At 33.2% G+C, this 15,190-nt stretch overlaps 1 protein-coding gene across 15 annotated transcripts in view; it reads right to left on the bottom strand.

Annotated features, from left to right (window-relative positions):
- The window catches only part of PICALM (phosphatidylinositol binding clathrin assembly protein), a 100,188-nt gene that overhangs the window by 46,474 nt on the left and 38,524 nt on the right, over positions 1-15,190 (bottom strand). For all 15 annotated transcript variants that reach the window (XM_045038646.1, XM_045038648.1, XM_045038647.1 and 12 more), the window contains exons 4-8: positions 13,497-13,599; positions 6,831-6,924; positions 3,557-3,668; positions 2,189-2,295; positions 163-204 (exon numbers count right to left, since the gene is read on the bottom strand). In XM_045038646.1, coding sequence (XP_044894581.1) covers positions 163-204; positions 2,189-2,295; positions 3,557-3,668; positions 6,831-6,924; positions 13,497-13,599 — 458 coding nt within the window. The remainder of the gene's footprint in view (positions 1-162; positions 205-2,188; positions 2,296-3,556; positions 3,669-6,830; positions 6,925-13,496; positions 13,600-15,190) is intronic.

Here is a 15,190-nt window from a genome sequence, read left to right as displayed (position 1 = left end):
GGAGATCATAATGTTAGAAATCAGCAATATATGTTCGAATCTGCCAAGAAAAATCACACCAATCCCTTGACAGTAGTAACTGCATATTATTCATCTTTGTACCATTCACACCTAGCAATACATATAGCAGACAGTGAAATGATATTATAACCATACACTTACCTGTGAAAGGTCTGGTATATCACCTCTGTCAATTCCAACTTGCTGTAAAAAGAAGCAGCATTGTACTTAAGAAAATTATAATAAAAAATAAAAATTTAGAAAATGACATTATGGCTAGTACCACGAACAATATTCTAGATTGACTTCTTTAAAATCAGAAGACTATTTAATCTCCAGAGGGATCATTCACTATTTCCATGGGCTTAGATGTTATTTACATGGTTCTAAAAGTTCTAAAAGGAGAAGAACCAGAGTTGGAAATCCAATAAGAGTATCCACATCTTCTGAGCACCTAATACTTAAGCTACCTTGTCACAATCTAAAAAAATCCATCACTTTTATGTGTCATATGACAAAAAGACTACAGCAAGAAAGAGAAAAGCTGACCATGAACAAGTTTCCTGGGGCATAAAAAAGAAGTTAAGGAACAAATTTGAGGATAAGGACTTTGTCTTTCTATATAAAGTATGCTTTTCCTGGCAATCACCACAGATAACAGGTTTTAAAACCCATGTTCATGCAAGTAGGCCAGGTTTTATACAAATGCCAAGTGATCTTCCAACCAGGATATAACTATCTACACAAACCAATTCTAATACATTTTCTTAATGTTCAGTCATTAGGCAATTTCCAGCAAGAATGATAAAAACCATTCATACTTTTCTTGTCACCAAATTAAAAAACTTTTTTCCCTTCCTGTGGTTATGTTTCATTTTCTAATCATCCTCTCTTCCTTTCCACAGTTCGAGGGCAACTCCCAGAACGGTATCAGAAAATTTGACAGAATAATCCATACTAAGATCTTAATAGCTTATCACTAACTGATACATGAGTCCCCTCCAAACACATTTGAAAAGGTTACTTGTACCTTTACTCAAAGGACTAAGGTCTCATAATGAATTGCAACCCAAAGACAAAGACAGCCTCATGAAAGAATATTTTATTCCTCAGATCACAGAGTAAATGGTCTATTTCATCTCAGACCAGAATAACTGAAGGTAAATAAAGGCTTAAAACTTAAGTCAGTAACTATAACTATCAAACGCAAAGAATATAAGAGGCCAAAGGGGAAAGTCAGCAAACTAAAACATTTAAAGAATTTACTGAAAACACAGTGTAAACACTACCTTTTTCTTGTTTTAGTATATGACTAACCCTAAAGAAATGGAAAAAATACATTGATCTCTTGAGGGATACTTTAAATCCAATATAAACTTCAGTAGATTTCATAAGATAGCTAACATAAAGCTCTTTTTTTTCAAAAGGTCTTATGATGCTGTTTTATTTCATCTGCTAGAGAATGAAATATCACTATGGTAATAGAGCTAAAATCACCAACTTGCAAGTTCCAGATTAACAACTTTGATATAATTGATAAATGATAGTCATCTTCCAGAATTATCCTAAGGTACAGGAAGGGAACAAAAACACTTTGAGAGTTGCCTCTGTGCAAGCAAGATAGTGCCTTCCATGACCCATTTCAGAAAATTATTTAAACAGATTTATAAAATTAGACTGTTCTACAACCTACATTCATGGTGTTCATAATCAATGACAAACAATAAATACACTAAATTCACTTCTGTGGGGTAATGAAACATTGTGGACCATGTGATTCTAGCTGCAAATCTCAGTGGAAGAAAAAGACTTGTACTCACACTGAAAATTCTCTACCATATAATAAGATAAATATGCTAAAATATATGGCTAATGCCAAACACAAAATTCTATTGCACCACTGTGTGCCACCTTCCTTATTTTAGCGAGAAATAAACAATTTAAAAATGGATTCTGTTTCAATATTCAATATTGAATTAAGTATGTAAGATATATCTTAGTCAATACCATATCACATTCATAACATAACAAAGAATTCAATATAGTATATGGATATGACTGAATATATACTTTATTTATTATATTTAAGATGTGACTTTCATTTGGATAATGACTTATTTCTCTAAAATCTATACTTAAAGACAAAAAAAGCAAGTTAAGAGACCTAGTTAACTTAAGGACAGTTTACCTCTGCAACTTTGAGAAACTCTGAGATTCTTGTCATCCTAGTCAGAAACTTCTTATAGATGTCCAGACCTTCTTTGCATTGGTTCTTTTTCATATCAAAATATTTTTCTGCCAAAGGTAAATGTAAAAATACTTTTATTCACATCAAAAGAGAAAATTCAAAAGTGAAAACGAGTAATAGCTCCAAAGAGATCATATAGGTGTCTCAGAGAACAAACTCACCCTACAGGAAAAATGTCAGTGTTAAATTAGCTGAGATATTTAAATTGAATTAATACAGAGATGCTATATTAAAAACAGAAAAATCATTTGACTTCACTCATATTACTAGTTTGTTCTATAATATTTCTATAATTTTTATTAACATATTATACTTTTTTCCATTCCAAATATTCTTACTTTCAAATATTCTTACTAATAATGTATTAACATATACTACTTCCAAATAATTCTTCTTCCAAATATTCTTATTAATAATATATTAACATATTAATAAAGATGGCAACTTTACCATGTCCAAATGTCACCTGGAAAGCTTATTTAAACTTATTATATGAACAGCAATAAAGAGCTTAATTTATAAGTAATTGTAGGGTGACTGACTCCCAAAATTATGTAGAAACCTTCCATTTTTTTGTGAAAAAAATAATCCCAATTTCCCTATCTTCACAGAGTAAAGCATCCCTAAATAAGTTTGCGAATAAGCCTATAAACAGCAAATTTAAATAATTTTTTTAAGTGAGGAGGGGAGGGAAAACAAGCACATTGGAGTGAACACACTGGACATCTGAGACCGATACTTAGGCATTCTTTACAGACTGTTACTCATCTACTCCATCCAAATCCCACAGGAAAAAAAGATCATTTCTAGGCAAAATTAAATAACTAGGAATACACACATTCCTAAAATGCCTCAAAAGTAAAAGGCATCCTAAAAAATAAATTTTTAATCCATTTAAAATAATTATCAATTTTAAAATTAGGCCTAGAAAAACTCTATCAATTTTATAATTACAAAATTGTGAAGAAGTAAATTGTGAGGAAGTAAGATTCTTCTAGGAGAGAAAATAACTTTAATTTTAAAGGGATCTTTATATCTCTAAAAATAATAAAACTGACATAAAAAAAACATAAAGATATATCTACAAAACAAGTTCATCCAGCTGAACATTCTAGTTGTAAAAATAAGTATTTAATCTCTTAGCACGCGTAACTAGAAATAAAAATCTTTTCTCCAAATAAATTGTTACAATCAATGAATAGCCCAAGGAGTGGTTAGGCAGCTCTAAGTACCAACTCAGACAACAATATTTATCCATATGACACAAGATAAAAAAAATAAAATGTATTAAGCTACAACAATATTTACCCAACAGGTTAATAATTCCTTCATTGTATGCTGCAAACAGTCTAATGGCATCTTTGAACAGGAGCATGAAGGCAGCATTTATTACCCCATTTGTAAGTTCATTGCTATTAACCTAGGGAAAAATTAGAAAAAAAGATGAACTAATCTTAATCTTTTAAATGACAGTGACTTCCTTCAAATTAAAATACAGTAAATTCAAATATTTAGGTGTATTAGAGAAAAATACATTTATTTCTTTCAGAGTTATATCCAAATAGTGCAAAAATGTGTCTAAGAGCTCAGATTTATGTAAAAGCCACAAACAAGAATTCTGTAACATTCAATGTAATTCAGAAGTAAGTCATAAAGAAAAAAATCCCCTCTTTCAAAATTCCTAGGCAATCACCAAGGCACAAAGCTAAGCTAGGTACAAGAAATGTATTTTTTTTTTAAATATACCTTTTTCCACTATTATAAACAAACTTACCTTCAAAATGGTTATGATATTTCTATTTCATATGGTTAACTGGGAGAATTAAATGATACACTGATCGTAAGGAGCTTAGCACAGTACCTTACACATAAAGAATCAATAGTATTATTACTAAATATGCTGTAACAAAAAGCCAGCACCTATTTATCTATCAAGAATACAGGAAAACCTTTAGTTTTATCTCAAGAAATGAAATCAAGAAGATAAACCAATGAACTTTAAGTTCTTTTTTAGATTACACAAATACCTACTACATGAAAATTCATTTTTAGGTATAGAAAAACATAAGTACAAAGTTAAATGGTAAACAACACATTGGTCAATACATGTAAAATATCTAATAAGGCTGACTTCCACTGTAGAGAATCCTAATAATAAAGCAAATGACAGACAATTCACAATATACAGTTAGTAACATGTGAGAAGACCTTCAATTATCAAGTAAATTAAAATACAATAATCAATTAAATCACTAAACTATCCTTTCTTGACCACCAGATTGGTAGATACCAAAATAATCAAAACCAAGCTATTATTCAATGCCAACAAGGATGAAGAAAAAGAGATACCTGTTGACAAGTGACTAGGTTTAAGCCTTCTGTAATGTCAGTTAGCAATATTTATTAAAAATTTTAATGTTTATGGGAATACAAGCCGGTGCAGCCACTCTGGAAAACAGCATGGAGGTTCCTCAAAAAACTAAAAGTAGAACTCCCCTATGACCCAGCAATTGCACTACTAGGCATTTATCCACGGGATACAGGTGTGCTGTTTCGAAGGGACACGTGCACCCCCATGTTTACAGCAGCACTATCGACAATAGCCAAAGTATGGAAAGAGCCCAAATGTCCATCGATGGATGAATGGATAAAGAAGATGTGGTGTATATATATACAATGGAGTATTACTTGGCAATCAAAAAGAATGAAATCTTGCCATTTGCAACTACCTGGATGGAACTGGAAGGTATTATTCTAAGTGAAATTAGTCAGAGAAAGATAAAAATCATCTGACTTCACTCATATGAGGACTTGAAGACAAAAAAAGATGAACATAAGGGAAGGGAAACAAAAATAATGTAAAAACAGGGAGGGCGAAAAAAACCGAAGAGACTCATAAATATGGAGAACAAACTGAGGGTTACTGAAGGGGTTGTGGGAGGGGGGATGGTCTAAATGGGTAAGGGGCATTAAGGAATCTACTCCTAAAATCATTGTTGCACTATCTGCTAACTAATTTGGATGTAAATTTTAAAAAATAAAAAATAAAAAAAAAATTTTTAAGTTTATGTCCTTTGATCCACCAAATTCTTTTTCTAGGCATTAAACTTACAGAATCAGGTTTATAAGTATGTAGATACACACATTAACACACACAGTATTTAGTGTATCCCTCATGTTTTTTTCCCATTCATTTTCTGTATTGAAAAAAATCAGAAAAACTCTAAATCTCTGTCAATAGGAAGATTGTTACATACAGTGAAGGACAACACAGACCATGAAAACACATAATTTTATAAAGCATTCACAAAATACTAAGTGAAAAAACTTTCATGGTTGAATCCTCTAATAAAAACCAAAATGAAGCATAATAGTTACATTAATCCCCTACGTCCTCCACACTAGGGATCCACAACTGTTTTTTGTAAAGGGCCTGAATCTGAGTACTTTAGACTCTGCAGGCCTGATAGTCTCCATCACAACAACTCAAATCTGGTTATTACATCAAAAAAGCATCCATAGACAATACCAGTGAGCCCTGCTGTAGTCTAACAATACTATTGTAGAAACTGAATTGAAATTCCAAATAATTTTCACCTGTCAAAAATATTTTTTTATTGTTCCAACCATAAAAAAAAATATAAAAATCATTCTTAGCTCACAAGCCATACAAAAACAGGCAGCAGGCCATAGTTTGATACAATCTGTCCCAGATGGAAGCATCTACAGAATTCATTCATTGAATGTTTCCTGAACATACACTCTATGTGCCACATATGCCTTGACAATGGAGACACAGTAGAGAAAAAGCAGACCTGGTCCCTGCCCTCAGGAAGTTAAAGACTACCAATTAATAGCAGAAATAAAAGAAAAAAATCTATTTCATCATGAAATTGTCAGTTTCATTCACTAACTTGCACTTATAAGCTCTAAAATAAAATATCTAAAGATAGATGCCTCCAAAAAGAACAAACTTGAAAATGCTAACACTTAACATATTAATATGTTAACAAGTTACATGTTAACATATTAACAATAACATATTAACAAACGACAAAGCTGGCAACCTAGTTTAAAAAATGATCATTAAAACAAAAATTCCAAGGAACACATTACTCTTTGACAACAACTATATATATAACAAGCTGTTGTAAGTGTATTTGAACTTCACTGTATTTGTTAACTGTCATACTGAGTTCTACGATGTAGACAAAAGTGAAATATTAAGTGGTTTATTCATAAAGAAAATCTTTACACATTTTTAAAATCTAAAAACCTTTATCAAAATACATTTTCAGATCAATCGCTTCATCTCTCCCTCACTTTCTTTAGCTTGGTATACCCTATAATTCTAGAGCTAGAGAAACACTACCAAAGAAATTAGAGTAAATCTTTAAAAATCATATAAATACCAAGTAATCTGATTTGGGACCACATTTATAGAAAATCCTTAGCCAAACAGGATATTAGTATGAAAAAACTAGAGTCGATGGAAACTTGAGAATAAACACTCTGACCAATTCTAATAATACATATTTTTAAATCTTAAATTTTTATAAAATCATTTGTGTATTCAACTTACATTAAAATCAAGAAGGGCATCCATCTGATTTTGAATAATTGGTACAGTTTTAAGCAGTTTTTCTGTGTTCATTGTTCTCATCACACCATCAGCCCTATTTTAGAAAAAAAAGAACAAACTGAATTTGTTATTAAATCTATATTTTAAGCTCTCATCTGGTTCCCTATTTAAAGAAAGAACAAGTTGCTATGAAACATCACATGTTTTTAAGTCATTATTGAACCTGAAACCTCCAGCAAAAGACATACAGGAAAAACAAAAACAGGAAACACTGTTATGTCCAACATCGAGGAGCTTAAAAAAATAAAAAAGGTGTAAAAATATGAGACATAAAAGCATACATTAGAGTCAGGTTTATTGCATATTTTTCACATGAGGAAACCATCTGATCCTCACACTACTCATATGTAAAGGGCAGTTCTACAATTTTTTTAATTGGAAAAAAAGAAATCATTTGCCTCAAATCACTAAACAGGACATGATGAGCCAGCAACTAAACTCAAGTCTTGGTAAGCACTGCTTTATTTAAGGTATTTTATTCATGACTCAAACAGCAAGACTTGTAAGTCAGAATATTATAACTAAAATTGTTTTATTACAAAATAAAGTCCAATTTTACCAAATCATTTTTAATCCAGCCATTAAAATATGTGATACTTAGGAGGAATGTTTTTTAATAAAGTATTCTGTTAAAAGTCCCAATATAGATTTCTTTAAATATTATTGCTTTGGGGCGCCTGTGTAGCTCAGTCGGTTGATCACCTGACTTCGACTCAGGTCATGATCTCACGGCTCGTGGGTTCTAGCCCCTGTCTCTGGCTCTGTGCTAACAGCTCAGAGCATGGAACCTGCTTCAGATTCTGTGTCTCCCTCTCTTTCTGCCCCTCCCCTGCCCACTCTCTTTCTCTCTCAAAAATAAAATAAAACATTTTTTAAAATTTAAAAAATAATAATAAATTTTGCTCTAGGTATTTCTAAAAATAGATACAAGAAATATTAACAGTACCAATATAAAGAATTTTACAACAGTGGTACCAAAAACACTAGATAAGAGGTACCTGGGGCTAAAGTACACAGTGACCATCAGGCTCCATACTAAGGGCTTGATGTATGTTTTTCAAATCCTTACAAAAATCATATAGATAGACTTCTCCCATTTTGTAGATGATCAAGTTCTATGATCAGTGAGATTATATGACTGTCTAAAGTCAGAGAACTACTGGGTGGCAGGGTCATTATGTAAATCCAGATGTAATAGACTCTAAAAGAGAGCTGTTAATAACCCTTTGTAAGAGTAACCATCACTTCTTAAAAGTGTGTAGGCTTTCCCTAATTTACAAATGACCTACTTACTTATAAATAGCCACTCTACTCTGAGCCACTACCCCTTCAATCATAACCCCAGATACCAGAAAAACAATTAAGCTATGAAAATCAACAATAGTGCTTTGCAAGACAAAATCACATTTAAAGAACAAACACTGGACTGCCTTAGGTAGGTAACCATTATCAGCCTTAGTCCAACAATTCTCTCCAATAAGAAGTGTTAACCCATGGATGCCTGTTTCCCCTCCAAGTACTATACTCCACTGGTTGGTACCAGCTAGCGCAGTTTGGCATAAGGACACCACTTCCTCTTCACAACCATTTTTTCGTTCTCATACACCTCACTCTAATTTGATCAGTCTCCTTTTAGTCTCCCTCCTCTCCTTGCTGAAGTTATTTTTGACCTGCTGGTCATTTCCTCTTTACCACAAAAGACCTGAATACTGGCTCAATTTTTCTTGGTTGATTTCAACACCTACATGGACAACCAATGCAAAATTTTAATCTCAAAGTTCCTTGACTAAAGATCCTATTCCTATGGTCAGATCATGACCTCACTGTCCCCAGAAACCACATTACCCCTACCCCACCACCAATATGAAAAAAGATAAAATTTATACATCTTATCCTATGACAATAACCTCCCAGCTGCCTTGGTCAAGTACCACCAAGGCAAAACTATTTGACTTCATCATAAACTTGAATGTTTCAACTTCTACCACTATCCTTCACATTTTTACTTCCTTCATCTAGCTTAGAATTCCACAGATCATTATTGTGATAATTACCTTCCAAATACACTCAACTCTCTTATACCTCTCTTCTTCCCTTGCAGTCACTTGGTAAATTCATAATCCTGGCTAAGCAGCTAAGTGCTGGTAAAGAAAACCACACAACAGAGCAAACTGGTAAAACTCTAAATTTCATTATCATCAACCTCAAATGGGCACTCAGCACTGCCAGCAATCCTCTTAGCCTTCTTCAGTAAATTCCTCCAAGTACTTTGAAATCTGATTCTCCCACCCTTTCTTCCCTGCCTCCCCACACCCACACACAAACTCTCAGCTCATAACTCCCAAATATTTCATTCAAAAACAGAAGATGACAAAAAGAGGTTGTCTAGTCAACTTGCCAACAAAACTACATCTATCTGGTCTGGTCCAATTCAATGGAGGAAATCTCTCTTTCTGTGAAATATAAATACCATTCACAGAGGTCCTCTGGATCCCACTCTGTCACAGTCCTTTGGTTGTCTTCTTTTTCTCTAACACAGCACTGTCCAACTATCTGCAATGGTGTAAATATTCAATATGTGCACCATTCAATACGGTAGCCACTAGCCACATGCAGCTATTGAGTATCCAAAATATGGCTGATCCAATTGAAGAAACGAATTTTGTATTTTATTTCACTTTAATCAATTTAAATTTAACTAGCCACATTGGCAAATAGCTACCATGTTGGACAGTGCAGCTCATTAACCTCTTCTTTTAAACTACACCATTCCCATGAACATGCCGGCAAAGTCTCTATTATCACCATACACATACACACTCCACTAAACCCATATGCCCATTCACCTACCGTTTATCTCACAAAGTCAAATACACTCCTCAAAAAGAGTTCCATGCTCACGTTTCATTCATTATTCAGTGCATCTCAATATCAGCCCCTCTCCTACTACTCCAGTTAAACAGCTCTAGTTTAGGTCATGTAGAAATTCTATGTTGCTTCTCCAATGGGTACTTGTCTAACCTTATCTGACTAGACTTCTCACAGTATTTTCTTCACTATCACTTTTTCAGTTTCTTTTCTTGGCTCCTCATCCTCTGTTCATCCTCTAAAATAAATATTGTATATCTCAAGTGTTCCTGGGCTCTCTCTTCTCATTCTGTACTTACCCCCAAGGTGATGTTATTTTCAAGACAGAAACCACCAAGATGCCAATAATGTACTTATACTCCTAAACCAAAACTTTTAAGTTCCAAGTTAGTATGTCCAATTGTCTACTTGATACCTCACCTTGTATAAATCACAGGCATAACAAAACTGGTATTTCCAAAACTAAATCTTTAATTTTTTGCCATTATGCCCAACCCTACCCCAATCCAAAATCTTCCCAGTGAAAGGTGCCCATCTCCCCAGTGACTTACACCAGAAGCCATGGGGACAATTTTGATTCCCCTCTGTCACTAGCCTCCACAACATTTCTTTCCAAAGAACTTCAAATTTCTCAATTAAGATAAATCTTAACAGTTACCAAATACTTTTATCAGACTTCAAAACTCAATTCACAAACCCAAATGCTTCAACATGATTTGCACCAAATACGTGACAATTCATATTCCATGAAGAACACGAGTTTTATGACTTCTTAAATACATTTTAATTCAATTCAGACACTTGCTTCTCAAATATAAAAGCAATAGATTAAAGGCTGACTATCCATGTCCTTATTTACAGAAAATAACTGGATTATTCCGTGTTTTGCTTGTTACATAACAATATCTTGATACTTTGAACCAAACCAATTTAGATTTCAAGATAATTCAACTTAATACTATGAAAAAATGGAATGTTAAACAAAAAGAAAATATAGGGACTGATGTTTAACAATCAACTGGAAAGATAAATCCATAGGCAACTTATTGGATTCATTTTTCATAAAGCCATTTAATAAACTATTTACAAACTGAATTAGTTCTTTTTTCAAAAACTGTTAATCACCTAATATAGTAGTTTAGACTGTGCAAAGTCCTGAAGATACAAATGTGAGTAATGCTATGTTGACCTTGTGGAAGTGACAGTGCTATGTAAAATCTAACAGCAGAAATAAGGTTTCCTCTGGGGAGCCTGGGTGACTCAGTCAGCTCAGCATCCAACTCTTGATTTTGGCTCAGGTCATGATCTCAAAGTTCGTGCATTTAAGCCCCACAGTGGGGTCCATGCTGACAGTGTGAAGCCTGCTTGGGATTCTCTCTCTCCCACACTCTCTCTGCCTCTCCACCATATGCATGCATTCTTTCTCTCAAAATAAATTAAACATATATATATACAAATATATAAAAGGATGGTCAGAAAGATGTACTGCTTTTTTAAGATAAAAACTGAGAGTAAATCAAATGTACATCTAGAAGAGAATCCCATAGCCATCCAAAAGAATGAGATCTGAGTACAGACTGAAAATATCTAAAATACACAAGAGAGAAGGAAAGCAGTCTTCAAATAATGTAATTCAATTGTCGTGTGATTTTCTATGGGTCTTCCTACATATATTTATTTCTATTTACACACAGAAAGCAGGTTACATATACTAAAATGTTAACATTTCTTACAAATTTCCTACAAGTTACAACATAGGTTGCTATGCTGCCTCAGTTTTTAAAGTGTATTAGTTTTATAAACATAAAAAATTATTACCCTAATAAATACAACTTTACTATTTACTACAAAACTCCTCTCCAAAACTGAAACAGTTCACTGAGGTTCTAGCCATGATATAATAAATTTTAAGTGCTGCCACATTCTCAACTTACATCCTATGTCCTATATTTTTTCTTTAATACAATGATATATATGTGTGTATATACACATACACACACACACACACACACACACACACACACATATACGCACATACACGTTATCTGTGTATGTATATCAATTTTGTGCTTCTTGGTTCACTCAGTTATGGCTCCTTGATTCACTTTCCCTATCCTCTAAGAGTAATTTCCTCTAAGTCAATATTAAATATATTGTGCATTATCAAGGGGTGTTCTCAGCTCTGTTAAATACAGAAATGCAGGGGCACCTAGTGGCTCAGTTGGCTAAGTGTCCCACTCTTGATTTGGCTCAGGTTGTGATCTCAAAGTTCAAGGGTTCAAGCCCCATGCTGGGCTCCATGCTGACAGCACAGAGCCTGCTTGGGATTTTCTCTCTCCCTGTCTCTCTGCTCCTCCCCTGCTCTCTCTTTCAAAATAAACTTAAAAAAAAAAAGAAAGAAGGAAATGCAACAACTCCCCTCAATCACAAAACTAGTCCTTCAAAGATTAGCTTTACTGAACACACTTTACACTGAAGTGTTAATATAAGCCCAACTGGAAAATGGTTCACTGGACAGAATACTGGAATTAAGAACCAGACTTCTAAGATGAACTCCTCTATTATGATCTCACAAATGACAGAGTATTTAAATATATGAAACAAAATCTGTGGAATTTAGTTTTGGTAAGTTCCAAACTAATCACCTCCTGATTAATTTGTAATAGTGACACAGAACATTTAGGTTCAATTTTTAAAATGCTTAAATTAACTAAGGGGTTACTTCTACTTTTGTATTAAATTTTCCATTGCAGTCTAGTAACTTAACATTTCAAGAGACCTACTCATTCATTCATTCATTCATTCATTCATTCATTCATTCTTTTAGAGAGAGAGCATGTGCAAGTGGGGGACAGGTGCTTGGCATGGAGCCTGATATGGGGCTCAATCCAATGACCCCCCCTGGGATCATGACCTCCAGTGAAATCAGGAGTTGCATACTCAACCAACTGAGCCACCCAGGTGGCCCTTTAAAAGAACAATTTAAAGAAAACATTAATTGTTTAGATGGAAGCAGGGAAATTCAGAAAGGCATTCACAAAAATATTTCTGCAGAAGCCAGATTCCCCTTAGGGCAGTCTTTCAGACCTACAAGGGTTACCAGTGCCCCTGAAGAATGTCTTTAGTGGCTTTATCCAAGGTCTTCTCATATATCCTAAGAAAAATCTGTATACCAGGCTATATCAGGTAGTGATCCACATTAGAACAAGGATGGTACAACTTGAATATATTTTGCTAGGTGAGAAAAGCCAAACTCAAAAGGCCATATAACATATGATTTCATTTATCTAAAATATTCAGAATAAGCAAATCCACAGAATCAGAAAGTAGATTTGTAGTCGTCAGGGTCTGGAGAAAGGGGGAAATGGGAAGTGATTGCTAATGGGTATGAGGTTTCTCATAGGAATGATAAAATATTCTGGGATACTTATGCAGCACACAACTTTGTAAATATATGAAAACCCACTTAATTATACACTTTAAAAGGGTGAATTTTATGTTTTGTGAATTTTATGTTTTGTGAATTTTATGTTTTGTGAATCTCAATAAAGCTATTACAAAATTTGAAAGAGCTTTTAAAAATCCTAGCACAAAGCATATGATATACTTCAAATAAAAAATAAAATTCTTATTTTAAACTGGCCTGAAATCATAATTCATAATCTATTAATTTCTATGGTTCACATTTTAAAATACTTGAATCCATTAGGTATCAAAAAAAGGGAAAGCTTAACTCACCCTCTTTTCACTTTTGTGAAATCAAATGCAACTTGTCTGTATGAAACTGCTTTTTCATTAAGATATCTACTATACCGCCTAATAAATGTAGACATGTCATATCCTGTAAGAAAAAAAATAGAAAATATTTTCACAAATTATTAAAATCCCACTTTGCTTAGAAAACCAACTCATTTCATCCAAAGGCCATAATATCTTGCTATCCCAACTCAATCTAGTGATGTAAATTAAGTGACTAATAATGAATAGCATCACATTAAAAACTCTAACACTTCACATGTTTTAAGAAGGGTATGTCATAGGTGGCTTTGAAAAACACTCCCCTTTAAAATTTCACTAAAATAATATTTTTATTATACTTCTGATCAACATTCCTATAGGAATTGGAAAACCATGTTCTCTTAAATACTTCTTGATAACTTCATAACTCAAACTGAACATCCTATGGAACCATAAGCCCCTCTCTTCAAATCAGTAAGCAATTTTATAATTTTCATACTTAAGAAATCTTCAGTTATATATTATTTGGAAAACCCAAACTTATGTGTGCCAACCTTATAAAAAGTACAAAAATTACTATATAGTATGACGAGAGAAATGGCAATACCTCAGTTTAAGGCATAATAAGAAAGAACTATATGATGTTTTCAGTAAAACTTGGAAGATTTTCTTTCATCATAATCACGAGATTTGAAAACTTCAGCAACATAAAACCTAATCAATGCTATTAAAATAACAACTTTTATTTTAGTTACTGCCTGGCTTAGGTAAGTCTACAAATTTTTGCTGCTAATTACGAACCAGGTCCATCTTATTTTAGCTCATCTTCACCAACAAATTTCACTTTATTTGATGATCTCTACTACTTTAAAAAGACAATACCAAAACAATAACAACAAAAATGTCAAATAACTGAATTTAACATCATTACCAATTCATTTATTCAACACATATTTCTTGAGCCCTACTAAGTGCCACTGGAGAAAAATGAACAAAATAAAAAAAACATTATCACCCTCATGTATGCTCATAAGTACTACTGTATTTTATAAGGTGTTACATACTCACATTCCTCAGCTCTTTAGTTTATATTGTTCCCTCTCATCAACTTATTCCATCCTCCTGCTGGGAGAAATACCTACCATCCTTCAGTCTCTGACACTTTCCCTGAACTCTGTGTTTCCACATTATTCTTACTTCATGTACAGTTCCTAGCTATTTGATGTACATAATGTCTAATGCACTAGACTAGAAGTTTATTTGTATTTATATATATACCCAGTATATATATTATAAAATATAATGAAATATACCAGACTCCACCCAACAAATTATATGAGGAACCAAAACTGTCAAAACCCCTGAATTACATACTTTTAATTACTGTTTCAGTTTTATCTTTATAATCTCTTCAGAATGAGCTTCAAGCAAAAGGCCTAAAAAATGTTCTCTACATAAAAGGAATAAAAATCCTAAAATATTACCAGAAATGTTTAATTTCCATCTTAAGTGGAAAATCAGTAGCTAATAAGACACCAAAAACTCTATTTGCATATATGCATATACTCTGTTTTAGAGTAGTGGTTTGCAAATTATTTTCCACAGACTCTTAAAGTTGAAATAAACAGAAATAAAAAGATAAGCAAGTAGCGTTTCTTCCACATCCCGGAAAACAGATCAGCTCCAGTTTTATC

Source organism: Felis catus, chromosome D1 (genome assembly GCF_018350175.1).
Source record: "Felis catus isolate Fca126 chromosome D1, F.catus_Fca126_mat1.0, whole genome shotgun sequence".
In the NCBI taxonomy this organism is placed as follows: Eukaryota; Metazoa; Chordata; class Mammalia; order Carnivora; family Felidae; genus Felis; species Felis catus.
The sequence above is the reverse complement of the archived record's forward strand: the minus strand, read 5'-3'. Positions and strand labels throughout refer to the sequence as shown.